Below are 27,390 nucleotides of genomic sequence, written 5' to 3' on the forward strand. Positions count from 1 at the left end.
GTTTGTGTGTTTGTGTTTGTGTGTGTGTGTTTGTGTGTTTGTGTGTTTGTGTGTGTGTGTTTGTGTGTTCGTGTTTGTGTGTTTGTGTGTTTGTGTTTGTGTGTTTGTGTGTTTGTGTGTGTGTGTGTTTGTGTGTGTGTTTGTGTGTTTGTTTGTGTGTGTGTTTGTGTGTTTGTTTGTGTGTTTGTTTGTGTGTTTGTTTGTGTGTTTGTGTGCTTGTTTGTGTGCTTGTTTGTGTGCTTGTTTGTGTGCTTGTTTGTGTGCTTGTTTGTGTGCTTGTTTGTGTGCTTGTTTGTGTGCTTGTTTGTGTGCTTGTTTGTGTGCTTGTTTGTTTGTTTGTTTGTGTGTTTGTTTGTTTGTTTGTTTGTTTGTTTGTTTGTTTGTTTGTTTGTTTGTTTGTTTGTTTGTTTGAAGCGTCGTTTTAGATCTTAAGTATGTACTAATATTTTCATTTAGGTATTTCACAATGGATGCAGGTCATTGTGGCTTACGGGTTACTTCGAAAATTCAATAGCCCAGCGCACCTTCACGGAGTGCATTCCTTTACAATTTACACAGTGTACACCTCAGTCTGAGGGTTCCTCCGACTATACCTATGTAAGTTATACTCACGTCTTCTTTGGCTGTAACGTTGAAGTTCTTCTCGATGTACATTCGGCCAATCACGAAAGGCATCGCTTGAGCGACTTCTTCAAGGCAAGCCTGCCAATCTGGCTTTTCTTTTTGCACTCCATACGCGATTTTCAATAGATTCTGCCAAGATTTTGCGAATTTTTCTGACGTCAGCAATACCAGCTGGAAGATGCGCCTCCAAGCTGCAAAATTGTACATGTCTGAGCTGAAAAAGATGAATTAACAATTCAAATAATCAGTGTATTTGGTTGTCCACGCCATAGTGAAACCTGGTATTTGCTAACTACTTACAGGTCGTATATGCACTTGAAGAAATCATTGGCCTTCTTGAAGTAGGACATCCCGAACATTGCGACTTGCTCATTCTTGTCCAGCGTAATGTTCGCCAGCGAAAAGATCCTGTTTAGGCCTTGTAGGACTGGAATCTGAAAGTGAATACAAGGTAAGTGGCAATTCTTCTGTTATTAATCCAAGAAAGGACAAAATATGGAATCGTGTTCGTATTACTCTCTTTCAACACAATCATTCCTTTGCCTCAATAGGGTGCAACAAGATCAGATTTCTCTCCCAAGACGTAACAGATGTCAAGGCCCTGTCGTAGGAAGTAGAGTGGGAAAATACGTTTGGACAGGGATCTGAGTCCCAAAAAACTTCAGACATCCGCATGTGCTTGACAGTTTAGTGGCAATTTAATGACTGCGTTTAGAGTTGATCGTGACATAATGCACCCAGAATTTTTTGTACCTGCTTGCAAAGAGTTCAATGCTTGTATTGAATCTTTCTGACAAATTAATTTTTTAATAATAGGGTATTACGTGTCAAAACCACTTTCTGATTATGAGGCACGCCGTACTGGAGGACTTCGGAAATTTTGGCCACCTGGGGTTCTTTAATGTGCACCAAAATCTAAGTACACGGTTATTTTCGCAGTTTGCCCCCATCGAGATGCGGCCGCCGTGGCCGGGATTCGATCCCGCGACCTCGTGCTCAGCAGCCCTACACCATAGCCACTGAGCAACCACGGCAGGTGCTGGCAAATTATTCTTTGCACTGCTTGTAAATTGCCGCTTGCAGGCATTTGCTGACATATCCTCTGCCACTAAAATTCATAAGGCATTCTTCCGGCCAGCTATCTTTCTATTACCTCCAGTCATACGTGCATTCTTGTTTAAAGGAGTCCTGCAACACCCTTTGAGCATGGTAAATAAATCATACCAGAGTGCGGGAGAATGCTTTATTGAACGTAAGCCAATTATAACTCAATTCCACGCAGGGGATGAAATGAGATCTTTGAATGCCAAAATATTACTATAATTGTGTGCGTTCATGTAAAATGCTTTACTTGACATTTTAAACTATGTTTATGCGTCCCTTTAAAGTTTATTGTCGCATTTTCTCGCGCCGACATTTTCCTGTGCTAAGAAACAAGTAGGCGAACTTTTAACATAAGCGCCCTCTTCTATTTCTCCAACAGCAAATCTTCCATTTAGGAGGAAGAGGAATAAACTATTATTGTACAACCAGCACTTTATGATGGCCGGGCCTAAGCCTCCCATGAAGGGACGACGAGAGCTTGCCTTGCCGCCGCCTCACGGGCGTGCTGAGTCGCCCAGGTTTGGTCGTCGAGGGCGGAGCTACGCAGAGCCTCATGCAACCTCGACGAGGGGGTCGTGGTGTTAGTCTGTGTGTACTGTGCTGGGCACTCCCACAGCATATGTGGAAGCGTAGCTGGGTGAATGCCACAGCACCGGCAGTTGGGGGTAGTGTAAACGTCCGGAAATATAAGGTGGAGGCGGACGGGTGAAGGGTACGTGTTTGTTTGTAGCAGACGCAGGGTGGTAGCCATCGCCCAGCTGAACTTGGGGTGAGGTGGGCGAAGGTTCGGCGACTGAGGTAAAAGGCCTTAACGAGATCGTTATAAGTTGTCAGATTGTCTCTGGTGTCCAACTCATCTACAGTGACTCTGGCGCGGTTGACTAGGCCTCGAGCAATGGAGTGGGTGACCTCGTTGAGATTGGGGAGGTGTGAGTGGATAGGGCCCGCATGAGCCGCGATCCATGTCAGGGAGATCATGCTGTCTTTACAGTGTGGTGCCTGGCAGAGGATTCGAAGGACTTGGGGAGAAATACGGCCTTTGCTGAAGTTAGTGACGGCTGAGCGAGAGTCACACACGATGGTGTGACAAGTGGTATCTAGAGGGGCCAGGGCGATAGCGACTTCTTCAGCTGTCTCGGCAGTGGGGGTAGTGACGCTGGATGCGTGGTGTAGGACTCCATCGCGTGTGGCGACGGCCACAAATTGTGTACCATGGGAATATTGGGCTGCATCAACAAGTGTGACGCCAGGTTCCATTTATTCTTTCTTTTTTTGTATGTGTGGTTGTTGCAGGTACAAAGTCAGAGGTAAATGAAGAAAAATGGCAAAATCTTACTGCGCCCATTACATCTTTGCTCTAACTTGTTCTATGACATCTTGTCTATTCATTTCTTACGAACAAGTAGGTCAGAAGAGTGCAAAACTTTGTAGATGACAAGAACAAAGAACCACCTTGCATTAATTCTTTCTGGCAATTTATCCTTTGCACTACTTTTGAATAGCTAGCTGGTTGCAAGCATTTGCTGACATATCCTCTGCCACTAAAAGACCAGAGGCATTTGTGCGGGCAGCTATCGTTTTCATTTTATTTCCTCCCCTCATACGTGTATTCTTGCGCAAACGAGTCCTGCAACACTCCTCGGGCATGGTAAATAAATCATAGCAGAGCACGAGGGAATGCTATAGTGAACACCTGAACCATATCTTACTCAATTCCCCGCTGGGGACAAAATGAAATCATTGAATGCCAAAATATTTTTAAAATTGTGTGCTTTCATGTGAAATGCTTTACGTGACATTGATAAACTAAGTTTATGGGTCCCTTTAAAGTTGATTGTCGAATTTTCTCGCCCAGGTATTTTCCTGTGCTAAGGGACAAGTAGGCAAACTTTTGACATAAGCGCCCTCTTCTATTACTCCCACAGCAAATCTTCCATTTATTCTTTTTCTCTTTTTTTGTGGTTCTTGCAAGTACAAATTCACGGGTAAATGAAAAAAAAGGCCAAGTGTTACTACGACCATTTGATATTTGCTCTAACTTGTTCTACGACGCCTTGTCTATTCTCTTCTTGCAAACAAGTACATCAGAGGAGTGCGAAAATTTGTAGAAGAATAAAGCCAAGAACCATCATACGTTTGGCACTTCTTTCTCCAGTTCATCCATAGTCATCTTTTCGTAAAAAGCTTTAATGTCTTGTCTGTCGTTCGGATCTGATGTCATCTGCAAGATACGTAGATATTTAGAAAAATCATTTTTTTTACAAATAAAATATGAACACAGGCGATCTTGGAAAAAACAAGGAACTTGTTTGGATGAGCAGGTAGGGCAATAAAGCTTTACCAAGAGTGATTCTGCAAGTTGCGGATCTTGTATAATTTGGTAGAGCGTTAGACATCCATGCGCAGTCGGCGAAACCACACCGACATCCGGACATAAACAAACTTTAGATACATACAAAGAGGTAGATAAACATTTAGTATGATAAAACTACTGAGAAATCGGCCTTATTTAAAATTATCACCTACTGCTTAACATTAGAAACGGGGAATAGAAATAGAAAGAGACAAAAGTGTTTATGATGAGGACGAACGTAGTGGGTTCAATGAACGTGAACTGCAGAATCTGTTCAAATTCTCAAATCGAGACCACTATCGTGCGGCAACTCCTTTGTTGCATATAGAACCTCTCACTAACGGGGGTCCGACCAAGGTCGCAAGAGAAGCTTCCCGGAGAAAGCCTAATTGTTGAGTCTTGTCAAATGCCCTGCCAGTGGTTATAACTCCACAGTGTACCCGGGAAAATACACAACACGGCTTCAATACTCTCATGCATATTGCACTGCTCGCCACCCAATGCACAGTGGAAAGTACACAGGCTACTTCGAGTTGACGCTACTCCTAGTCCTAACGTGTAAGCTCGTGTGTATTTTCTTTGGACATTAAAGTCAGTTCCAAGTCTGTGTCTTTTCTGTCAAAACGGCCGGGACCAAGTGGGCCATGTTATGTCCCAGTATTTTCAGGCAGTGTGACGTAAACGGTAGCATTAGTCCCTCTTCGAAAAATTGCGAGACACTTCAATGGCATTATTGCGGGCCATTTTTGCCTCTTTGTCAGCGAGCTCATTTCCTTCTCAGCTATAGTGCCTTAGAATGCATTCAAGTTTGAAACCATAATCCGCTTCCAGTGCAAAATTTTGTATTTCTAGCCCATATTGAGCAAGCAGACAGTAGAAAATTCGTTTGGTGGCACACCAAATTAGTTGGTTTTACGTCACAGTTTACAGCTGAGGCCTGATCCTGTTCTACTGTTTTAAAAGGAACGGCCTCGCGGGTGTCTACAATCACTGTTGCCGTTGATGATCTGTGGTAGTCAATACGCAAGGTCCTGTTTCTCGTCAAATTTGACATTACGAATGGCGGCTTGTGAGTAGTTGGTAACACCAAGCTGTCGGTACAAATAGGTATGGAAGTGGCATGATTTGCATAAATGCTCGATAGCATCAGTTACCTAAAGAACACGAGGTCATACATAACCTTTAGTATCTTCTTGAATACAGCGGTGTGCCAAAAGTCTTGACATAGTTCACACAAATACACCTGCTAACTTCACGCGACAAAAAGGTGGCGCACTCCCAATGGGATATAGATTTTGAAAAAGCGTTCTCTGAAAGCTGATTACGGATTGTCATGACGATAGTTACGACATTAGTGGCTGGTCAATAGCGCAAGCTTTATTTGTAGAAGTTTGCACAAACAGTCGACAGATGTTGCCGCAATAATTGAGCGTGTTAGCCCCCTGCTGCACGTAGCTAGGAAATGTGAATTCTTGACGAGAGAGGTAAGCTTCATCGAATGCAGTTTGTGAAATTGGATCATACAAGAGCAGCAGTGATCCCTCTGATGTAGAACGGCTTACTTTTTCAAGATATCTAACCATGCGTAAAAAGCTAACAAGCTTGAATTCAAGCGCTGCCGCATGCTAAGGCCAGGACTAGTTTCAGTCGATGATGACGCCTAAAAATCTCTTGTGAGATACGTATAGAATCGCTGTACCATCAGTTCTGCTCTTACCCTTAGCTTACACTCGCATGTAAACGCAAGTACAGCATACTTGGCTGAATAAACTTATCCTGACAAACTCTGATCTTAAATTACCGAATGTACTGAGGGTTCTGTTGAAAGATATAGGCCTCTGTAAGCCTCCTTGACGGAAAACGTGGCCGACTATATGTTGACTGGTCTCACCGACAACTATTGTCGTAAAGTACACCATGTAACGAACTTCATTATCCAGTGAAACAGCCTACTTCCAACGCCTAACTTGAGTACATCAGGAGTAGCATCATAGAACGCGTTTTGATACCTCTGACTTCCAATGACTTCAAAAAGGACCGCTCCTTAGAAGATCTGACATTTTTCTGTTCGACAGTGAAAAACAAAGTTGATAACGCTGAGATAGTAAAACCCAGACCTGTACGAATTATTCTTTTTGCCATTTCAAAGCTACCCTTTTGAGAAACCTGGATGGGTTTTCTTTGTAACGTTATGCTACGCTCGGCTACTGGATGACAATGTGCCCTTTCAGGGCGTTTTTTTGCAAAAACCATCACCATGTCTGTATAGAAACCATACTTCCCAAGAAACCATTGCAGCCTCCTCAACATGTTTCTCTTTGTTGTCATAAGCAGATGGCTTGTCAGTGCTATGGGTCAGTGAGAGCATGTGGCATGGCGCCATTTGTCAGGCTTGAGAAGTGCCCCGATGCGAATGAGTTTTCTCTGGTCAGCCACACTACCAGATGTCCACGACATGATACGTTAAACACAACGCGCACTTCTCCAAAAGAAAACGCAGCGCGTGTCCTTGAACGTCCCATGAACACCTAGAAGCAACGAACGCGGCGTAAAGTTCTCATAGTGCGAACAGGAGTTGGAGATGGTCATCCATAGTTGGTGGCCCTTGTTTATGTTGTGAAACTGAGCCTGATATTATTGCTACAGTCATTCATCACCAGCCCTCTGTAACGTCCCTATTGCTTGTACATAGATACATTGCACAACAGCCAGAGTCCGGAATAAATTATTTTTTATGGAGGAAGCACATAACGCATGTACACGGACTCCGTTTGAGGGCGAGTGGTAGCAAGCGCACATGGCATGACATGGCAAGAACTTTATTTTGGCCCAGAGAAACTAGGGCCCGAGGGCAGGCGCACAGTCTAATAAATTTCAGCGATGCACACAGACATGTTCTGACCGAATATACCATTTTCTATGTCTATGTACACCTTTCTGTCGTTGCACTTATGGGACTATGTGACTAGGCGCACAACACTTCGTGAAACCACGTTTGTTGAAGGTCATCTTTCAACTTACTGCCGTCATATGTGTATGTTCGGCCGTGCTAGTAACAAAATTCACAGAAACAAATAAAGGAGGCGGTATGTAGGGCTACATTGATTATAAAGGTACAGAACTAGTTTGTACAGGTGGGGCAAAGGGAATGGCGTAGTGGTATAACATTTCAGTGTGTAGAGGGCCTAAGGCCATCCAAGTGCCTGTGCTGCTGAAACTTCCATGCGGGTTGATATCCCGGCCGTATTATGTAGGCCGGTTTGCGAGGGTTCAGGTTGTTTACAGCGCGGGAAATTTAGTTGGTGGTGGTGAAGTTTTCTTTTTGTTATTTTTCTTTGTCGCATTCTGGCAACGGTGAACGAAGGACGAGAAGGTGGTCTGACTACAACGACAGTGCCTGTAGTTGACAGTGTGAAGGAAGGCACGAACAAAGAAAACCTTAGAGCTTTTAACTTGCCATCGCAGTAAAACGGTCGTCATGTTTTTGTAGGATGAATCTTCAAGCCCTGCCCTGGGCAAACGAAGAAATATGGCTTGTGTTTCTTTTTTCAATGCGCACAACCATTCTCACGGTGTGAGTGCGTGTCGTGGAAAGTAACGCCTTTGGAACACGTGGTAGATGATCGAAAGCGAGTATGTTAAAGCAGTGAGTATTAACTAATAACTAGCTCTGCCTCTCGTTTTCCGTCACATGTGTTATTCAAGCTCCCGCAAAACTATAGTTTCGACAATAAAAGATGAAGTGTAGAAATCTGGGAACTGCTCCTTCTCTAGGTATCCGTCCATGGAAGCCACCAGACTTTGGCGCAGTTGTCGAAAGATTCCGTCGTTGTAAAGTAATTCTTTCTGGAGTTATCCACCAGTCGAACGTATAGCTTGAATGGTATTTGGCACGGTGATGAAAAATTGTTTCGGATGTAGTATTATGTTACTATTGTAACGTGAGAAAAACTTCTTTGGAAGCGAAGAATTAGATATTTGAGTCAGATATCATGTACGTTTTAGTAATACTAAGTACTGCATTACAGCATAGTTAGAAACATTGATAAATATTGTTTGTGCTTACCGAAGCAAGCCGTGCCTCAAACACGAAGATCCTTTCAGCAGCAATCATAGCGTCGTATGCAGTCATATTTGGATTCAGAACCGTTACAGCTGTGGCGATAAGAGATAAGTACGCCAGTACAATGCCTTTGTTATAATCTGTCGCCCATGGATTAAGGAGCTGCTCTCTGCCTAAAATAGGATATGGCATCTCATCCAGCTGGAAAAAATATTACGACACCGTGAACTTGTTAAAACTCTTTACATTAACAAAGGTCTGCAGTTATATTTCGAGCTTGCCGATATTGGCAGAACACTATAACCAAATTCATTTGCATCATCCTTTTCTCACAAAATTCGATCGTTGTGAACTGGTTTTAACATATGTGTGTCTACATGTATCCGTATATTACCACAACTCAATTTGCTGTCTTTTCTTTTGAGTTACACAGTGTCGAGCTGTTTTTATGGATTACGTAAGTGTAAAAGAGCACTCTTTTATTGATGTACAACAATATCCGCATAAACATCACGTAAACTTAAACAGAAGGAGTACTTTGTGGCACCGTTCACTAAAACACTGCCCATGTTATTGTCTCGTACGCCACACGGTCTCATCTACCGTCACATTGCGTTTTCAATGCCTCGTGATTTCGGGAAATGCTGCAAAAACAAGATAAGGCGCCTGCAAAAGAATCAATGTGCTTAATAGTTAATTTGGTACGATACTGCATGTAAAAAGATATGACTGTTTTAAGCGAGCAGGCGCATTGCGCGGAAAACCTATTTATGATTAAGTTAGCTGTATGAAATCACGGTAACTTTTTAGGCAACTAAGAACATTGAATTAAAAAGTCTAGTGCTCCTTCTCTTGTGGCTCCAGGTCATTCGGTAGGAGCCGGCGATAGCTTCTGCAGCACTTTGGTATTCACGGCTAAAGAATTTCACAGAAACTGGTGAAACTTTCTATGAGACAGTAAGCAACAAGATCAGCTCGCATTTCATGCCTTATTCCTCTTATTTTTTCGTAGAATCTGGTGCAATAAAGCTGGAATGATTTAAAATATTACTGTTTCTGCAAAAGCCGGCAGCAAAGCAGAGGGAGCATTCACAATTTCATTCATAACAATCAATAAATCAATCCAATAACTAGTTAGTGACATTGTAAGTACATTAGTAGCGGTGGTATAGGATCATATTTGGGCTATTATCCTATCATCATCATCATCATCATCATCATCAGTTTGGTTACGCCCAATCCAGGGCAAAGGCCTCTCCCATACTTCTCCAACTACCCCGGTCATGTACTAATTGTGGCCATTTTGTACCTGCAAATTTGTTAATTTCATCCGCCCACCTAACTTTCAGCCGCCCCTTGCTACGCTTCCCTTCCCTTGGAATCCAGTCAGTTACCCTTAATGACCATCGGTTAGCTTCCCTCCTCATTACATGTCCTGCCCATGCCCATTTCTTTTTCTTGATTTAAACTAAGATGTCATTAAATCGCCTTTGCTCCCTCAGCCAGTCTGCGTTTTTCTTATCCCTTAACGTTACACCTATCATTCTTTCCATAGCTCGTTGCGTCGTCCTCAATTTAAGTAGAACCCTTTTCGTAAGCCTCCAGGTTTCTGCCCCGTGCGTGAGTACTGGTAAGACACAGCTGTTATACACTTTTCTCTTCAGGGATAGTGGCAACCTGCTGCTCATGATCTGAGAATGCCTGCCAAACGCACGCAAGCCCATTCTTATTCTTCTGATTATTTCAGTCTCATGATCCGGATCCGCAGTCACTACCTGTCCTAAATAGATGTATTCCTTTACCACTTCCAGTGCCTCGCTGCCTATCGTAAACTGCTGTTCTATCCCGAGACTGGTAAACATTACTTTAGTTTTTTGCAGATTCATTTTTAGACCCACCCTTCTGCTTTGCCTCTCCATGTCAGTGACCATGCGTTGCAGTTGGTCCTCTGAGTTACTAAGCAAGGCAATATCATCAGTGAATCCCAAGTTACTAAGGTATTCTCCATTACCTCTTATCCCCAATTCTTCCCAATCCAGGTCCCTGAATACCTCCTGTAAACACGCTGTGAATAGCATTGGAGAGATCGTATTTCCCTGCCTGACGCCTTTCTTTATTGGGATTTTGTTGCTTTCTTATGGACGGCTACGGTGGCTGTGGAGCCGCTATAGATATATTTCAGTATTTTTACATACGGCTCGTCTACATCCTGATTCCGTAATGCCTCCATGACTGCTGAGGTTTCGACTGAATAAAACGCTTTCTCGTAATCAATGAAAGCTATATATCACGGTTGGTCATATTCTGCTCATTTCTCTATCACCTGATTGATAGTGTGAATATGGTCTATTGTTGAGTAGCCTTTGAGGAATCGTGCCTGGTTTTTTGGTGAACGGAAGTCTAAGGTGTTCCTGATTCTATTTGCAATTACCTTAATAAAAACTTTGTAGGCGACGGACAGTAAACTGATCGGTCTATAATTTTTCAAGTCTTTGCCGTCCCCTTCCTTATGGATTAGGATTATGTTAGCCTTTTTCCAAGATTCCGTAACGCTCGAAGTCATGAGGCATTGCGTATACAGGGTGGCCAGTTTTTCTAGAACAATCTGCCCACCATCCTTCAACAAATCTGCTGTTACCTGATCCTCCCCAGCTGCTTTCCCCTTTGCATGGCTCCCAAGGCTTTCTTTACTTCTTCCTGCGTTACTTGTGATATTTGAAATTCCTCTAGACTATTCTCTCTTCCATTATCGTCGTGGGTACCACTGATACGGTATGAATCTCTATAGAACTCCTCAGCCATTTGAACGATGTCATCCATATTAGTAACGATATGGCCGGCTTTGTCTCTTAATGCATGCATCTGATTCTTGCCTATTCCTAGTTTCTTCTTCACTTCTTTTAGGCTTCCTCTGTTCCTGAGAGCATGTTCAATTCTATCCATATTATACTTCCTTATGTCAGCTGTCTTATGCTGATTAACTTGGGAAGTTTTGCCAGTTCTATTCTAGCTGTAGGGTTAGAGGCTTTCATACATTGGCGTTTCTTGATCAGTTCTTTCATCTCCTGCGATAGCTTACTGGTATCCCGTCTAACGGAGTTGCCACTGACTTCTATTGCAGACTCCTTAATGATGCCCATAAGATTGTCGTTCATTGCTTCAACACTAAAGTCCTCTTCCTGTGTTAAAGCTGAACACCTGTTCTGTAGCTTGACCCGGAACTCCTCTGCTTTCCCTCTTACCGCTAACTCATTGATCGGCTTCTTATGTACCAGTTTCTTCCGTACCCTCCTCAAGTCTAGGCTAATTCGAGTTCTTACCATCCTATGGCCACTGCAGCGCACCTTGCCGAGCACGTCCACATCTTGTATGATGTCAGGGTTAGCGCAGAGTATAAAGTCTATTTCATTTCTAGTCTCGTCATTCGGGCTCCTCCACGTCCACTTTCGGCTGTCCCGCTTGCGGAAGAAAGTATTCATTATCGGCATATTATTCTGTTCCGCAAACTCTACTAATAACTCTCCCCTGCTATTCCTAGTGCCTCTGCCATATTCCCCCACTGCCTTGACTCCAGCCTGCTTCTTGCCTACCTTGGTATTGAAGTCGCCCCTCAGTATAGTGTATTTTGTTTTCACTCTACCCATCGCCGATTCCACGTCTTCATAGAAGCTTTCGACTTCCTGGTCATCATGACTCGATCTAGGGGCGTAGACCTATGTCCAATAGGGTAATACTAATCAGCCCCAATATAGGACTGGGTACTCTCAGCCAAATTTTCATTACCTCCTGTAGACTTCACGTTAAAATGCACCCGTACTGCATCCATAGTTTCTTGCATGGGCAGGCCTGCTTTGCCGGATTATTTTTTGGAACTTTGAACGTCCTTAAGCTCCGCCACTGATATTAATTAGAAGATCGAGTAGTAGAGGGTATTCTATTGTCAAACAGAAATGCCTCAGCGTTCAATGAATCTACGTACAGGGGCATTTTTACGGCGAAGCTGTTTATGGCTTGCCTGCAGTGAAATTTTCATGTGCGCGAGACACATTATCGTCATTTGAAGCCCATGCGTGCCTAGTTTCCTTCCGCTCTTCTGGAGTGGCGCATATGTCGTGCTCGTGAACTTGGCGCCGGTGGGTGGTCCCATTGAAATGTCATGCGTGCCTTCTCTCCGCCGGCTCCTCGCTGCAGCAGCGCTCCAATCACGTGCGTGGCTAGTTTTCTCGGGCTCCCTAAGGTTACGGGAATCGTCCACGCTTGAGCAAATTCATAAAACCAGCAGCTTCCAAGCAGCACATTTAATTGAGCATGGGCGCAGATTTGACTGTAGCTAAGAACGTGTCCAACATTGTACCCGAGCTGATCAGTGTGACCCACCGAAATAGTGACCCACCGATCAAGACAATAAATGTGGCCACCTTTCATTCGTCATGATGACCACTCATCAGGACAATAAACGAGTTCGTACCTTTGTTCAAAATTCTTTGTCGCCTGTGTATCATGTGCTAAACAGCTTCGCTGATCGTCCACCTTGGGATGGCGAGTGGAATGGCTGACGATTTTTTTTTACTTCAGGCTCCTTGGTATGCAGTCAGCGCAGCCACTCTTTCGTCACCTGACCTCGTCAGGACGGCTACACCACCTGTTTTTCTTTAGTTCGAATATTTCTTTCAGAGATTGCGTTTGACTGTTATTTTATCTTTAGCAGCTATTTTTAGTAAAGACGCAGGCACTATTGGCGCGACAAATCGCAATTTCTTACTAGCTAATAAAAATACTCACTATAGTTACCGTGTTTGATTCCTCACTTCAGGACATGTGTTATTATTGCGACATGAAAGCTTAGCAGTAAAGGCATGTCTGCTTAGCAGGAATCGTAAGTCCAGCACCACTTTTGGTATACGCGGCCTTAAAATGTCTCGTACGAAGTACATGGGCCTTCCAAATACCAGATTCGCAAAGCAAGCGTGAAGCAGTTCGACACCATCTTAACCGTAACTCCACTGATTTCCTAGGCAGCCCTTCGAGGCGGATATACCGAATAATTAAAGGGAATAATTAACAACCTAGTTATAGAATCCGTTTTATAAGCCACCTGAAAAGTTGTGATTTGCCGCTCAAGTGACGTACGCATTTTCAGGTAATTCACCTGAATGGGCCGAATTGCGCTGCATGTTCCATGTAATTTCACAAAAAAAGAACTAGAAAGTGCACGTGAGATATACTTAAACCGTAGCGTCTATCATTTCAGCACTATGCTCTGTCACACGGTTTCATACCACCTATAATTAGCAAACATTGCCACATCTCTATTTTGAAGCGAATATTTCCTTGCCACTGATCCCGACATTGGAGATGCCTGGTGCTTCTGTCTGGGCGATTATACAATTTAAGTCACTGGATATTTTCAACTAGGAATGTGCCCTGAATAGAGAACTCCGGCGACTGTGTAGGTGTATCTGGGCGGCCGCCGCTCGTTATGTGTCCGAACAGGCAACTTCCATATGTTCAGTTGGTCATGCACCATTGAGTACGGGACCATTCTTGTTCAGTCTCTCAATATGAATGCGTGCCAGTGGGCAAGGTGCCCGTGAAGAAGTGAAGAATTCTGTACCCAAAGTGGCCGAGAGTGGATGAATAATAATATTTGTGAACAAAATAGGACCAGAGCGCGCATTGAGCAAGAAGCGTCCAGCTGCATAAAGGTGAAGAAAGAAACGCGAAATGACGTAATTTCAAGAATAATCTAAGAATAGGCATCGTTTGTCACTGAATCTCACATCTGCATGGTATCCACTGTTTTCATTTATCGTCCGTTCGTCAGAGTACTGTAACCTTGTGTAAACTCGAAGCGGTAGTAATTCGGTAGCAACATGGCGTCCCATCATGTGACATTTGTCCCTTACGCTGATTTGTGAAGTATTTATACCGCATGATGCATTTACGGTGGTTATCTACCCGTAACTTTACCAGCTGGCAAGTGAACTGCGTTTCTGTATAGGTTAAATAAATTTGTGCTGAAAAGAACACTGAATAACAGGAACACACAACCTAAATTATGCCAACGATTTCACGTAACGACATAATGAAAATAAAGATGACGAGATAAATAAAACGACACATTTTTGACCCACAGCTACACAACAAGTTACACAAAACCGAAGGCACTGGACCACACAAGTTTGGACTTTTGTACAGGCAATCTTAACTATTCAAAGCATGTTGGTGAAATGTATTCAAATTCAAATTATGGGGTTTCACGTGCCAAAACCACTTTCTGATTATGAGGCACGCCGCAGTGGAGGACTCTGGAAATTTCGACCACCTGGGTTTCTTTAACGTGCAACTAAATCTAAGTACATGGGTGTTTTCGCATTTCGCCCCCATCGAAATGCGGCCGCCGTGACCGGGATTCGATTCCGCAACCTCGTGCTCAGCAGCCCAACACCATAGCCACTGAGCAACCACGGCGGGTTGGTGAAATTTATTAACAAGATAAAAGCAGCAGAGCGACAATTTACTTGAATTGCCACAATGCCTTTCTGAGGACTCATAAATTGAACCGTGCTTATATAAATTAAACTTGAGAATGGTGAAAATTCGGCTTCGCTCTTACGACACACCCAAAGTAAAGCGCTAGAGAGTACACACACAGACACGTAAACAGAGAAAGTAAATGTGCATGAGTCGTGCACTCGCTCTAAGCGTGTGTTTTTTTTTTCTTTTGCATTGTTTTGTGTGTACTTCGCTTTTAGTATGCTTGAATTAGTTTCTGAGAGAGTGCCTCCTCGAAAATCCTGCTTTACTACAATTAACATTATTATTAACAATGAATTACCAGATTATTTTGCTAAGATTGCCGTACATAACTGACTCGACAATGCTTTAAGAGCACAAGGTATTGCATGCCTTCAACTTAATGCCGACATTCACGCGAAATCAACAGCTCTCGCATTCAAACATAGTGAACATACGCACATTGATAATAAACCGGTCTGTCTCGTTCAGGTCTTGAGCGACGTCAACGAAAAAAAATGGCCACAACGATGTTGTCGTGAGCAAATGTGAGTAGTTTCTATAAGGAAGCTCAGATGGTCTCATGGCAGGCCACACAGGAAATCCCATACGAGCAAGAATATCTTTAACCATCGGGATTAGCTGCTCTTCTGTGAAATCTAGGAGAACATGCGATATTTGAAGCAAATCAGTGGATTTCCTTGGAAAGCATAGCGAGAAAAGAATGACAAAGCAACAACGTCTGCCTAGGGTATACGCTCGGCATACATGAAATATCTACAGTTTCGAGCAAAAGTTTGGGAACCAAAGGTGCCATGATTTTTTTTTACTTTATTTAGCAGCCTGGACATTCCGGATGAAATCAAGAGCACAATCCTTCGTGCGCTGATTCGATCAATAAAATATAATAAAGCAACACCAGGCCACGGAACTGTGCTTGAATATATTTCAATTCGTTGCTGATGCTGTGATCTCCACACTTTCGCTCGCGACTGTACATCAAATATTCGAAGGAATGTTTGATTGGTCGGTCACCTTTGTGGATACCTTTTCTTTTGCATGATGTGAAGTCAGACACGACGCTTCGCTACTTCTGTGAGCACCTTGCATCCTTATTATTTTTATACTTTTAAGGGTGTTGGTTTGGTCCTCGAGCAAGACCGTTACTCTTAAGGTTCTAAACATTTTATTTTACCCGGCAGCGAGCACGAACTGCACCTGTGATCATAACAGCCATATTCGAATATTGTGTAATAATCTATCTGATGCGCACCAACATAACTGTTACAAGAGTTTGACTGCAGCAGTTATTAACGTTCGCTTGAAGTAGCTTTCCTGCGTTCTTTGCAATATTTGCGTGGCACGCTACTAAGCTTTCTTGCCATAAAGAAGTCGCCGAGAAGAAAAGATCCATTCGCATGCTTCATCAATTTTATCACAGCCTTAAAATATGACGGTGTTAGCTGCAGTGTAAGAAAACCACTCGTTGTGCCCCTATGAGGGCTTTAATATGTTAACGGGGAAATGAATACGCTTATAACCACTCTAAATTAAACGAACAGACTGGAAGCTATACTTGTCGTCCTCAACGAGTTCCACTGGAGGAGCCGGTGAACTACAGCGACCACTTGTAAATTATAATGCGCATGGCATTCAATCGTTTTAGGAAATATACCTAGGGAGCCACGGCTTAAATATTTATCGAATATGCCAAATCGGATGCATGCGAAACTCTATAAAAGTAGTTGAATCTTACTATTGCCGTCTGCATTCGCGAAAAATTACATTTGATAGAAAATGTTGAGCTCCAGAGAGAACGTAAAACGCCAGTGCAGTGAGTTTTGAATAACGTGATTATAGATAGGAATCCAGATTGGGGCAGTAAGTGCCTCCCTTCCACATCCGATTATAGCGTCATCTCTTTGTTTGGGCAAAGGAAAGTTGTTTTTGCGACAAGAAACAACTGAAGTTCTTTCTTGAAGTTCAGGTAGCTAACTTTTTCTATTGTTCCGCGCCCTTTTTATTGCATGCAGCAGCAACATACTTGAATTAGTTATTTTTTTAGTTCTATGTTCCCAAAGTTCTTTAACCACCATGACGCGAACGGTGTCGGGCTGCACGACCTATAATGGCCCATTGGTAAAAGTCATGATGTGGTGATCTCAGATACGTGCGTAATTAGCTTCAGAGATAGAGTAATATACCATCTGGACTAATACTTTTTCGTGCGTTTGTAATCTGATTGCCTGCTTTAAAATTGTGATCTTGCTCATCAAAAATCTAACAGCGATGACACAACATTCCTAATTCGTGCCTGTCATTATATGCCTCACTGAAAACTCTAGATTTCTTTTTCATTTTGCAAACGAAAAGAAAAAGAATTCGGAGAAGACTAAGAAAAAAGACATATTTCACTCACTTTTGTGCGTGCAAGCCTGGTACATAGTTGCCGCCATTACCTTCACATTACGAGGTTCAGCAAAGTCTGTTATGTTCTCTATGATCCCTGCAAGGAACGAGTGACCAGTTTCAAACCCATCGCGTTCCATTGCATAATATATGCAAAATTTTTACAAATAGCAAAGACACTCCGAGCATTCATCTAGGAAGTGCCAAGCGTTGGTGGAAGCAGTAAAACTTTGGAATAGAGTAACATTGATTATTTTCAGACTCATATTGGCTTGGTGATTGCAAGGAACACTTGAATAGCTGTGTAGAAAATTAGCACCTGCAAGGAACACTATTTCTCGCGCGCGATGATACTACCGAAGTATGCTCCTGCGATTTTGTTGGCTTTGCGGCATAATGAGAAGGGCCAGTGAGATTAAGGATTCATCCACAATTAATAGGGCAGATCACCGCAACAGCCCATACCACATGTACGCAACTCCGACAAATAATAGACTTATCTCTTCAGAATGTTAGTTTGCGCAACTCAATATTTAAAATACGTTCAGGCTTATTTTTGCGCTGTACAAAATGGATTTCCCCTTTAATTGTCGTTTCTCATGTGCCCTATCGGGTTGTAACATAAACAAAGATATCTATGTATTATGTACTATGTATTAGTATTATGGAGAAAAACACTTTTGCTGACTTTCAATATAGGAAAATGCAATGTTGCGCTCCTCACTTTGATATTTGAAGTAATTCTTACCTCTTAGATCACGGAGCACGTTTTCTCCGGCTTGTTCGAATGTTCCGAACGACGTATCAGTCTCGGGAATAGGGTGCTCTCTAATCCACCCGTCACAAACGAAGCCGAAGAAGTCATCACAGGGTTCGATGCTTTTGTTTATGCTTTCCTTAAGCAGCCTCGCTGATATTCACACGGAAAATAAATACAACAGTGGTCAATTTCTCACATGTTGAGAAACATTGAAAAAGCCGTAGCTGGTTACTTATTAGGAAACTCGCATGCAGGCGCAATTTGGAATCAGTTGGCGCAGAACAGGGGTAATTGCAGATCGCGGAGAGAGGCCTTCGTCCTGCAGTGGACATCAAATAGGCTGACGATGATGATGATCATAATGATGATGATGATGACGATGATTTATACTAAACGGTGGTCGCGTTGGGGAATATAAAAAAATACGTTTACCTCAGTGTAGGGCACGTGGAAAACAGATGCACTATCCCTAATCTACGACGTGGTGAATAGAAAACGTCTCCTTTAAATATGTTGAGTTGAGTGGTTGTAGGCTACTGGTGGGATTAGTCTTGCAGTTGCTGCCGGCAATTGCTCCACCGTAGCGACACTTGAAATGAATAAATCACATAAATCATACGCAGACCTCACAAATGGTCACTCCTAAGGTCACCATGTGGCGGCCAAATCCGTGTCCTGCAGGTAATTTAATAGAAGGCGAGAAACCTCCTTCCTACACAACTGGTTCCCACGCGGGAAAACAATGTCCTGAAGAGAACTGTGAGGAACTCCTGTCCTCTTGAGGGACCCGAATAAAACACTCCTTTCCGCGTTATACAGAGTACAGCACATTAGGTAATGTTCTATGTCACCGCACACACACCACGCGTTGAACATAATGGAGACAACACCAGGCCAGTCTTATACCACCCACAGGTACGAGCAGAGCCAGAGCGAGTGCAGAGCAGTAAAGTGGCTTGGTTTCTTTTGAGACCCTTCATCACACATGGCTTGAGAGGGGAGCTCCCCAAAGAACTGAAGTGGCACAACACCGCTTCTCTGAAGAGTCTCTTGTCCTCTTGAGGCACTTTTCTCAATGGGTTCCCAGACAGCGGTCTATGGGCGAGGCTGTCTGCCATCTCGTTGCCTGTGGTATCTATGTGCGAGGGCACCCATTGGAAACGTATGGCGAAACCTTTGATATGGAGATTGTGCCCCGAGCGTAGAGAGCTATAGACATAAGGCATCAGTAGGGAACCCGTGCTCTAACCTTTTTCTATCATGCCAATGCAAATGCGTTGATGATATTGTCGCCGCATGTTAATGATTTCCATACTATGGTACATACCCCCAATGAAGGATGGAGCAACAAGCAGCCCATACATTTAACTTAAACAAGACAAAGAATCTCAGAGTTTCCACGTCGCGTAGGACAAATGCGTGAAAGTACAGGCGCATGCCGGTTTCTCTTGCGCCGAAAACGCAGGAAATAAATAAAAAATATTTTAGCATTTTGTTTATAGCATATTTTGAGACGACGTGCCAGGTGATGCGCAGTGGCTCACACATGGTGGTAACCATGGTAGTAGGAAGTCCAAAAAATTATTTCTATTTGCATTCGTTTCTTACAATTTTCTAAAGTTTCAAGATGACGCCGGGGCAAGAAGCAATGAGTGCCTCACAGAGGTCCGGTATCCCGCCCAGTGACAGCAGTACCGCCCACATAAAAAATGAATATTTCCTACAATCAATCCTTATTAATTAAACAAAGAATTGTACTTTGTGTTTACGTCTACAGCATAAATGTGTTGATGGTTTACATAATAGTATTTTCGAGGTTATAGGCCAACGAAGTACAATCAACAAAAATTACTTGCAATATTCACAAGAAAGAATGACAGTAGATGTGAGCGACCTTGAAGACTTAAAACCCGATTTCCAGCGACACTTCCTTTCGAACAGTTGCAATAAAGATTTCAGTTTCTTGTAATTGTATCGCATGGTTTAAAAAGTTGCCCTTGAATATATGACTGTTCCATTTGAAAGCTTTCCCGCATGTAAGGCTTTGGAAATTTATCGTAAGTATTTAAATAGCCAATACTTGCTCAACAAACAAGTTACTTCGCCATAACATTTATCATAGTGTCCTCCGTCCTCCTCTGCACCCCCCCCACCCAACCATTGAATTTCTCCTAGATTTGATATAGGTTGAGTTCAAGGTTCTCCCAGACCTACGGGCTAAATTAGTTCATATATATATATATATATATATATATATATATATATATATATATATATATATACTGCGTACTTTACCGCAAATGTCATAATTAGTCCCCTGTCTTTCAATTGTAGCTAAATATAATTCATAAGGCGCCCTTTATTTTCACCAGACATTAACAAAGTGTCTTGTTAAGCTCACCAAGGACATCGCTGAAACTGGCTGAATTTTTAATTGCAGCCACGTCATACTCGTCTATGCACTCTTCTACGCATGTTACTAGTTTCTGTTGAGGCAAGGAGTAGTACAAGTCCTTTATGTCAATGGAGCAAGCTGATAAGCTTTCGTCAGAATTTTCTTTCAGGAAATCCACGATTTCTGCAGAGCTTTTAGCCTAAAACGGGTTATCATTATTAAGAATTCAGAGTTTTTCTTGCAAGAAAAGAGCAAACCTTTTGTTGCCATGACCCGGTTTCTAAACCTATTACCCTTGATGGGCACTCGGGTTTTTCATCTTCGCACTAAACATGATTCGAAGGCAATTGGACTTGGCGTTGTCTATTTCACGAACCAATTGGCTAAGGTCTGCCTTCTTGCAAAGACGCTTTGTTTCTAGCTTGATCTTTCTAAGAGATACATTACGAAACTGGTCGAACACAGAGGCAATCGGGGAGTAGGCTTTCTTATGAAAACCACCTGCCTTGATGATTGCAAAGCCACCTTCCTTGTCCGCTGGCAAAACCTACAGTCGGTTCTGCCTCAAGAACGAAGTTACGCGTGTAACCGGAACACGTGAGACAATCGGTTTGTTGCGTGAGACCACATCGACCCCTTCAGAGATACATCGGTTCGCTTCACCTTGTGGGGCACACTTCGAAATCCTTCGCAAGATGCTTAGAAGTTCCGTCGCGCTCAACATTGGTTCTACGGCGAACTTGGGGCCAAGTTCAAGAGCAGCTTCAAAGTAGTTCGAAAGACTAACCTCACCAAAGGTTCTGATGCCACAAGGCCTTGTAGGTTTCTCTTTAGGGATGCTGGCACGTAGGCCAGGTAAGGTCCTCTGCCACAGGAATTCCGTGCCGCTGGTGGTGATCCCAAGGAAGTCGCTCCACTTCCTGGCGGCACCTTGTCTCCCTTCAGCGTCTACAGTCACCCTCAGCAAACCTTTCACCACCCGCGCTTGCCTTTGCCACTCACTCCTCATTATGTTTAGAACTCTGATGCCATGGCCAACGGAAGGGGCAAGGCCACCAAACAACCGCAGGACTTCGTTAGGCAGATGCTTGCAGCGTACGTAGAAGGAAAGTGACCGAGATTGGCAATTGGCGTAGATGAGGAGGGGGGCTGCTGAACATGGATTTGACGAGGAACACAGAAAAGAACCCGATGTACTGGAAATAAATTTCAGCAATGCCATTTGTTGGGCGTGTTGGGGAACTGACTTGACAGCGCATTTAGCGCCAGCGAACAAGGACAGAAGGGAGACGACACCACAATGCGCTAACTTCAACTTGATTTTCATGAAACACGCACCTATTTAATTTATGCACAGTGGCGCCACCACATCCAAATTTTAACCATCCAAAAAAGCCGTCTCCTTATCTAACAAGTCGACCGAAGGGGCACTAACACACGTATCACTATTCCGACAGATAGCCTGAGCCTCAATACTCTCTCGCACATCTTTATCTTTGTGCTTCGCAAGAACCCGGCAGGACCCACACACCGGCGCACCGCCGCATTCCTGACAGTGAGTTGAGAGACGACGGCATAGCTTATTTCTCACATTTAGACTATGTTCTCGCAACCGCTCATGAAGACACCTTCCTGTCCGTCCTATGTATTTTTCCCACAGGACAGCGAAAGCTAACCAAATTTCACCAAATAGTGGCCGTCATAGCTTTGTTTCAAAATATAAAATAACCGATATTTTTGCTCCTGTCTGGAAACGAGTAATAGTATAGCTCTTATTTACAAACCGCCTGAAAATGAAATCGTAAGTCAGAAGAGACACATGCTTTAGAAAAAATTCAAGTGTTCTATTGGTATTGAAATGGCTCTTCACGTTCGACCAAGGTCATTTTCACGAGCACTTCTGCGATAAGTCGTGATTACCCAATAGGCTTCGGCAGTTATGCCTGTAAGAGGTTTGATTAGATGTTTGATGGTGATAAGATCCTGACAATGCAACGCCATGTAGGCTATATAGTTCCAGCATTTGGTAATCCAACAATTTCGTGCCGTAAGGCAGACCAGTCGTTGGGCGCAGCTGATTATAATGCATTATCCGGACCTACCCCTCACCCGCAGGTTAAATGTAGCAAGCCAATTGTGTTTTCGAATACGGATTATAGCGCTCCCAAAAAACTGGGCATGGTGCGATTAGCGCAGGTTGACATTCGTTAGGGCGGGAATTGCCCAGCGCCAGGCGTACTCCGCAACGCGGGCGTGTATGCCGAATCTTGCGGGCCCTAGAGGGCGTCCCGAGAAGGCACAAAAGACAATGCTCCCCGTCCACACAGGGGATGCGTAGTAAACAAAAGCATTACTTATGTAGCCACTCTACTATGAATATTTAGCTTCAGCTATAGTTTTCTTGGACTTTTCAGATTGCAACCCAGAGTGTCTGCTTTCAAAAGGGGAGGACCAAATGGCATACTGTGCCTCCCCCCCTTCTGACTCGGGGATGGGGGGGGGCAAGTGCCCCCCCCCCTGGTAGTTACGCCTATGGTGATTCAAGTGTCGAGAGGCAAGCGCGAGAGAGAAGCCCACATTTTGTGTTTGGGTGGTGGCAATACGATGAGTCCCTGCATTGCATCAACGCTAATTGTAATACCGTTGACATTCATCTTGAGATGAAATCTGCCGGAATGTTTTGTTGTAGAACTAGTTGAAAACATTTTGTCTGGGTAGCGTGTACAGAGAGAAGTTACCGCCCGAAAGTCCTATTTTCGTTCAAAAGGTGAAGCATCGATTGCGATAGAAAATTGGTAGGCAGCTATACAAAGCAAGGGTAGCCACTTTATAAACCGTGTAAACTGGTAAACATCCACTGATTATATAAGCTAACGAGTGTCCCGAGCACCCAGGCACACAGAAGCACACCTCGCTAGATAAGCGTGGACACTCGCTGTCAAAACGTTGGAGTGAAGAAAAGCGGCAGCACGAGCAAGCCATTGAGTTTCGTGCTGCCTCTCGCTTCAACGTGAACTATAAGATGCAAGAACACAACACATACGAAGTTCCTCCTCCCACCCTCTATTCCATTGCCCCCTTCCCTTTAAAGAGGGATAAATAAAGTTTTTCATCATCATCACCATCGTACGAAGGTATGAGCCTTCGGCGCACCTAGACTTTGTGCACATCGCAGGTGGCTTTCAAGATAGAGATCTGGAAGCCGCGCTGAGCCGTCTCATACGCAGCCGCCGCCGAAATACACCATCACGCCCCCCTCCCCTCCCCTAGTGCATTGCGCGCAGAGCAAGACAGCGTGCTTCCTCCCCGCCTGCCCTCTTTCCTTCCCGCCTTCCCTCAAGTTAATGTTCGAATCAAGAGATCAGAATTCGAAAGTAAAGGCGAATGCTTCTACGGTGTAGAATAGGTATCCCCCATGTAACTGAGAATAGCAAAACAACGCAATAATGGGCCTTCCAGAAAAACACCCCCGATTCTTCGCCTATATGCGCCTTTTTCGTTGTATGAAAAAAATAATCATCTTTATCGTTATCATTATTTGCAGCAAAGACAACAACCATAGCACAGGCGTGCAAGACAATCCCATAAGTCATGATTCCTATGGGAAGAGAGACCACCTTAAGAGAAAACATTAATTCGGGAGCTTCAATTTAGGTACACGAAAACGCTGAAATTAATTTTATTGAGCAAGCAGTGCACCCATCTTGATTAGATTTGTTGAATTTAAAAAGTTTAGTTTTAATCTAGCCCCGAAAAAAATTATATCTCAGTTGACGCCGTAATGTTTTGCAGAATTTATTGAGTATAACAAAAAAATGAAGAATAAGGTTTAAAACTTTGCAACACAGTAATAAATAATTATATCATAACTCTGTAAACTGCGCCCATCGAATGATCTAAAGTGGCCCCTACTGATCTTTCGCTCACCTCTCATAAATATACAGTGACTTTCTCTGTATGACCTTTGCAGAAACCTCGTACACATCGTAACACTTTCGTTTATTTTCAGTTATACATTCATTTCAAACATACACAAATATATATATAGTGTCTCGCTTTAATACCTTGACACGTGCAGCTTACAGAACTGCGATACCACTTTATGGTGTATAGCTGTGGTTTCGTAAATTTCACGCTTCTATTCCTTACAAACCTACCGTTTTCCGCCAATTTTTGTCAAGAATTACTAGCCCCAAGTTATATCATGCTTACTAGAATAATCACTCCAATTTTACTTTCTTTAGTATATGCACCACCCTTAACCTAAATCCGTCAAGTGGCTGTTTTATGGGAATATTTCTGCGTCAAACTTGCATTTGAATAGGCAAATCATAGTAGGCTTCGAACTAAGACTTGCTGTTGATGTGTAACGGCGCGTCATTAATTCAACTACCTTTTCGAAAAGATATCACCACGCTGGGCCTCGGCTGGTGGCATTGATATGTGGTAGATAAGTAGCATAACATTGATTAGTTACACAGTGAGAATAATGGCAGAGTGGGTGCGACTCGAAGCTTACCTCTCTCTTTACAAACTTCCGTGTCACAAACAGTGTAGCCCTTGGCCATCTCTGGCAAATAAAAAACGTGCACATGTTGATATATTACAGATTTACGGTCCTTTAAATGCAAAAAACCGTATGTCCGCCTTCTTTATTTCTTTCACAAAAGCAGGCAAATATAGTTTATGTGGTATTTCCATAGAAAAAGTATGCCTTATATAGATATACAGAAACACACAAATTATATCAAGAAACGTAGGAATTGGCTGGCACATGTCACCGGTATGGTCACAGTGTCTGTTTGCTTTTTAAGAAGTGAATTAAAGCATAGAGATGGAATATAAAAAGAAGAGGAGAAAAGAGGAAAACACAACAAACGCCACAAAGAACAATGAGAAGAAATAGAGTGAAGGCAATAAGAACAAAAATGCTAGAGTCATACCAGGTCGGAATTACGAAAGACAAACAGAGAGACCGTGACAAACCTTCATGGGGAAAGCACTGCAAAACGCAATATGAAAGCATGACATATGCCAGCTACAAGAGGCAAGAATGCATAAACAATTGACAATGATGGTAGTTTAAATTCGAGAAGTTCCGATTTAATGTTTAAAATTTGGTTGATTGTCTTTCTGTTCGCATGTGTTACCGCTCAGTAAAGCGATACATTGCAGTAATGGGAATGCACAACTGCATCTTTCATTCACAGGTCGTAATTTTTGAAAGGAAAATAATTGAATGAATTTTTGTGGATACTACGGATCTAGCGAAAAACTCCTAAAGTGTCCAAGACGCTCGTCTGGTGTCCTTAAAACCCTGTCAACCAATCGGGCAGAAACCAATTATCGGTTAAAACAGCTATTCTTGAAGGTTGTAAGCGCTAAAAGCAGTAGGAACGTAGAGAAAGTTTCTGTCTTTCTGACTAGGTTGCCTCCTTCATTTTCAGCACTGTTGTATTTCCTTCAGAATGAATGCCAACAAACTTGTTCAAGTCGACGTTTTGACACGATATGCTCAGCGTTTTAGCAGATGTGTTTGAAATCGCTTAAAGATAGCCGACATGGGATGAAGAAAGGTTTCCTTTATAGTGTTTCCAATGCAGAGGTATATGCAAAAATTCATTCTAGATAGTAATTAAACAACTAGCTATGCAAAGCAGGCCAGTTGCCTTTTATACCCGAAACATCTAGACAACTTATTTATAATCCGAGACAAAGCTCGTAGAAATTTAGAACAGTTTTGAGTCACGTAAGTAGTTGACGCTGCTAATTGCTGCAGTTTACTGAATCGCGGCCAATTTCAGTAAGAAAAGCGAAACTGAACTGTCGATATAACCAGATGTCCCGCCCTTTGCAGATGCGCATTGGCAACACGACCGTTTTCATGTCACCGTTGGGCGAGGATGAAGCCGGCGAGATGGCGACTTCGGATGTACTTTAGCTTTATGCTTGTTCGCTAGTGTCGATGTAAATCGCCAGGTCGCTATTGCGCGTTTGCTAAATGCATGACATTTGCACTCTTTGACACGTCAGCTTCGCTTTTCTGAGTGAAAGGGGCCGGAATTCAGTACGCTGCAAAAATTGGAAACCTGTTCTTTTTTTTTTTTTTGCACGTCAGGAAACGGTTATGAACTTTTGGGTTGACGGACTTCAAGTCCGGCATTGCGCACAATTGTCTGATTTGGTCAGTTAAAATGGTGACAAGTGTAATTTACCTATATTACTTGTCTAAATACTATTCAAATGTTAGAATGTACGCCTCCTTGGTAAACGTAATCATAATCTCATAGCATAATTATCACAGCTAGGTTCTCGGTTTTAAAGGACCATTGAACGCGTTTCCTGAAATACTCTTTCGAAATAGTACAATGTTCCTGTGGTGACGTGAGCCCTTGTTGAATTTCCTTTCTCTGTGTAGTATCTTTTCTATAGCACGTGTTTCTCCCCCACTTCCGCGCGAATACTGACTTTCCAATATTTCCTTCGCGTATAGCTTTGTTTAATGTGGCACTGGATCATTTGCCTTCACCCCATTTGTCAACAACATAAACAGGTCCCTTCGCGAGAAACAAGCACGCATAATAATCTAGCATTACCTGAATATGTGTTGACATCATTGCACATGGTGTGTTCCAAAACAATCGCATTAGTACACGTCGCAATGGCCTAATAGCTAAGGCGTCGCGCTGGTGCCGCCGAGTTCGAGGGTTCGATCTCGGATGCAACGTTTGCATCCCGATGGGGTCGGAATGCGACATTTGGGGCTCGGTAAAGGAGTCCCAAATTGGGAAAATTAATTTCGAGTTCTCCACTGCGGTGTGCGTCATAATAGATGCTCCTCGAGAGGTTATGTGTAACTACCAGGAACCCTTGAATTTAAAGTTCATTGTTTTTGTCTTAATTTTCATTGGTAAAAATAGCATAGACGTTGTTCACACAGTAATTTCTATTAGGTCTGTAGAACGTCTCTCTGCAGCTTAGGAATTCCGTGCAGATGTGTTTTCTTGATAGCTTGAACTTTCTGCAATAAGGATTTGTTTGGAAGTTAACGAAGCAGCAAATTACCGCAATAGGTGCTCTTTACTACTTTTCTTTTGCTTGCAGACATGAGGTGTGCTTGAAGTGTGATCAAAAGAAGAAGTCTGGAAGAGGGCGACACACTTTAA

The 27,390-nt window shown here is 43.0% G+C and overlaps 1 protein-coding gene across 3 annotated transcripts in view; it reads right to left on the reverse strand.

The window, feature by feature from the left end:
* Positions 1-27,390, reverse strand: part of LOC142560223 (neprilysin-1-like) — a 53,278-nt gene that overhangs the window by 23,707 nt on the left and 2,181 nt on the right. For 2 of the 3 annotated variants that reach the window (XM_075672170.1, XM_075672171.1), the window contains 8 exons: positions 24,744-24,794; positions 17,818-17,979; positions 17,080-17,166; positions 15,123-15,319; positions 8,148-8,345; positions 3,863-3,949; positions 925-1,058; positions 613-838 (listed from right to left, as the gene is read on the reverse strand). In XM_075672170.1, the coding sequence (XP_075528285.1) occupies positions 613-838; positions 925-1,058; positions 3,863-3,949; positions 8,148-8,345; positions 15,123-15,319; positions 17,080-17,166; positions 17,818-17,979; positions 24,744-24,794 (1,142 nt within the window). Of the gene's footprint in view, positions 1-612; positions 839-924; positions 1,059-3,862; positions 3,950-8,147; positions 8,346-11,464; positions 13,278-15,122; positions 15,320-17,079; positions 17,167-17,817; positions 17,980-24,743; positions 24,795-27,390 lie in introns of those variants that run through there. The other variant, XM_075672172.1, reaches the window with a different exon arrangement.

The sequence above is a fragment of the Dermacentor variabilis genome, chromosome 10, assembly GCF_050947875.1.
Source record: "Dermacentor variabilis isolate Ectoservices chromosome 10, ASM5094787v1, whole genome shotgun sequence".
Classification (NCBI taxonomy): Eukaryota; Metazoa; Arthropoda; class Arachnida; order Ixodida; family Ixodidae; genus Dermacentor; species Dermacentor variabilis.